This window comes from Anastrepha ludens, chromosome 4, assembly GCF_028408465.1.
Source record: "Anastrepha ludens isolate Willacy chromosome 4, idAnaLude1.1, whole genome shotgun sequence".
In the NCBI taxonomy this organism is placed as follows: domain Eukaryota; kingdom Metazoa; phylum Arthropoda; class Insecta; order Diptera; family Tephritidae; genus Anastrepha; species Anastrepha ludens.
This window is the reverse complement of record NC_071500.1, coordinates 78,666,767-78,669,065: the sequence shown is the minus strand read 5'-3', so window position 1 is coordinate 78,669,065 and position 2,299 is coordinate 78,666,767. Positions and strand designations below refer to the sequence as shown.

General features: G+C 37.4%; 1 protein-coding gene across 1 annotated transcript; it reads right to left on the bottom strand.

Annotated features, from left to right (window-relative positions):
- Positions 1–740: 740 nt before the first annotated feature.
- On the bottom strand, positions 741–1,497 carry LOC128859935 (cuticle protein 21). Its single transcript, XM_054097093.1, has 2 exons — positions 1,343–1,497; positions 741–1,022 (listed from the first exon to the last, which is right to left on the bottom strand). Exons 1-2 carry the CDS (start codon positions 1,493–1,495, stop codon positions 741–743), a joined length of 435 nt encoding a protein of 144 aa, XP_053953068.1. The 5' UTR covers positions 1,496–1,497.
- Between the last annotated feature and the right edge of the window lie 802 nt (positions 1,498–2,299).

Sequence of the window (2,299 nt, the reverse complement as noted above, 5' to 3'; positions counted from 1 at the left end):
GATTTTAAAAATCGGTTCTGTTGCCGTCATTTTGTACTCCAAGTATTTTTTTTAATTAACTTTTTTTTTACTGCAATTTCGAGTGTTACTATCTAATAGAGCATTTTCACACATTGTTGTAGACAAACGAAGTTTCTGTTGTTGTTTTTAACTATAGTATGTTGCATTTTTTGCGGCCGCCGTAGCCGAATGGGTTGGTGCGTGATTACCCTTCGGAATTCACAGAGAGAACGTTGGTTCGAATCTCGGTGAAACACCAAAATTAACAAAAACATTTTTCTAATAGCAGTCGCCCCTCGGCAGGCAATGGCAAACCTCCGAGTGTATTTCTGTCATGAAAAAGCTCCTCATAAAAATATCTGCCGTTCGGAGTCGGCTTGAAACTGTAGGTCCCTCCATTTGTGGAACAACATCAAGACGCACACCACAAATAGGAGGAGGAGCTCGGCCAAACACCCAAAAAGGGTATACGCGCCAATTATATATATATATATATATATGTACATATATGTTGAATTTTTTTCGACTCCTGCTTTGATGAAATAAAAAGACTTTCCACTTACTATCGGAAAATATATTCGAATTTCATAACAGCTTCGAACTGTCCAATTTTGCCTTTGAGTAATTGTGTATTATAAAGAGACGTAAAAGTAGATATTTATAGAAAATAATAGAAATTTATAAACTCTCTATTATTATATACTATTTCCACTCATTTTACGCTTTTTGCTATTCTCTATTCAATTGATAAATGCTACTGGTTCTGCATGTTGTACTGGTTTGTTTGGCTGTTGCTGATGTAATTGCAACATTTGCTGTGTGCTGCTTGCTGCTGTTCGTGTGCGTACAATGGCACGAAAACCCCCACTGCTGTCCACCATATAATAGACGTTGCGCACATAACCACCGGGCTCCAGTAATCCATACTCGCCGATCACTCTCGTGCCTTGACGCTCCTCCTGATGATGCAAATGCACCATTGACTCAGGATGGTCGATGTAGTAGTGATAAGCATATTTCAGCTGAAATTAAAAATAATAAACAGAAATAATTACTACACATGCGCACACTCAAACATACAAATATTTAACTGTCAAAATTTACGTTGGAATTAGGTTACATTTAATTTTTGCATTAGCTCACTTTCTTGTATAACTAATAATTTAGTGCGAATTTTTAAATTTCATTCTGTATTTCACGTTTTCTCGCCTCATTTGAACCGCTCGCTGCGACTCGAATCACTTTTGCAGCAGCGTTTTCAAGATCTAATTAGTATCAAAATTTATGGGTTAGTGTAACTATTGTCATGGATATGAACTTTCGTTACCCCGCTGATACTCACCTCATCATTGTTGTGGTAGTTTTTATAGTCGGCGTAAAACTCAGAAAAAAGCGTACTCTGCTTGACTTGAGCCGTTGAAGGTGGCAAAAAATTTGCAGACAATTGTATATATATTATGCAGGTAATGAAATCAAACAATATTCGCATGCGCATCAACATAGTCTGAAAGTTAAAAAATTTTTTAAATGAATTTCTGTACACATGCGTAGTGTGGGAAATATTTAAAGTTAAAAGGCAAGATTGGTAATGTATTGCATATATGAAATTAGTTGATACAATAGCAGCACAAATACAAATGTTTTATTTTGATGACTCAATTCATTTCGGTGTCTTATATTTTATGTTTCTACTCAGTACATTTGCGGCCAGCTACTCAATCTCTGTGAAACAAATTAAACCAGTAATAGAAAGAAATTAGGAGCTCATCTTCCAACATGGTGGGGTGCGTCTTGATGTTGTTGCACAAATGGAGCGACGTACAGTTTTACGCCGCCTACGAACGGCGTATGACTTTTTATGAAAAGATTTCTCATGACAGAAATACACTCGAATTTTGCCATTGCCTGCCTATTTTATGGGGTTTCGAGTCGGGGCTCTACCAAATGTTAGTCACGCATAACACATTCGGCTAAGGCGTACGGGATAGCACTAGTGTGGCCAAGAGTAGCCAAATATAGTAAAATCACTTTAGTAACATTTTGACATGACACTGGTACAGTGTTATGCGATACCGGTAGATAATATCTCTAAATACATTTTCAGTGATAGCCAGGCGGCGATAACATCCCTCAAAAAGCAATCGATAATCTACAAGGTAGCCATGATATGCCGCACATCTCTTATAGAGATGGCTGAGTCATTTCACCCAAAGATAACAAGAGTTCTTGACCATTGTGACATTGAGAGTTAGTATAGGGCCATTGAACTAGCAACACTAAATCCCAAGTTGACTGACGA

What these genes read in the sequence shown, in the direction of transcription:
- LOC128859935 (XM_054097093.1), bottom strand. Translation starts at nt 1,495, where the DNA reads ATGCGCATGCGAATATTGTTTGATTTCATTACCTGCATAATATATATA. An exon ending in ACTACCACAACAATGATGAG is followed by an intron (nt 1,023 to 1,342) that starts GTGAGTATCAGC and finishes TTTTAATTTCAG; the next exon opens with CTGAAATATGCTTATCACTA.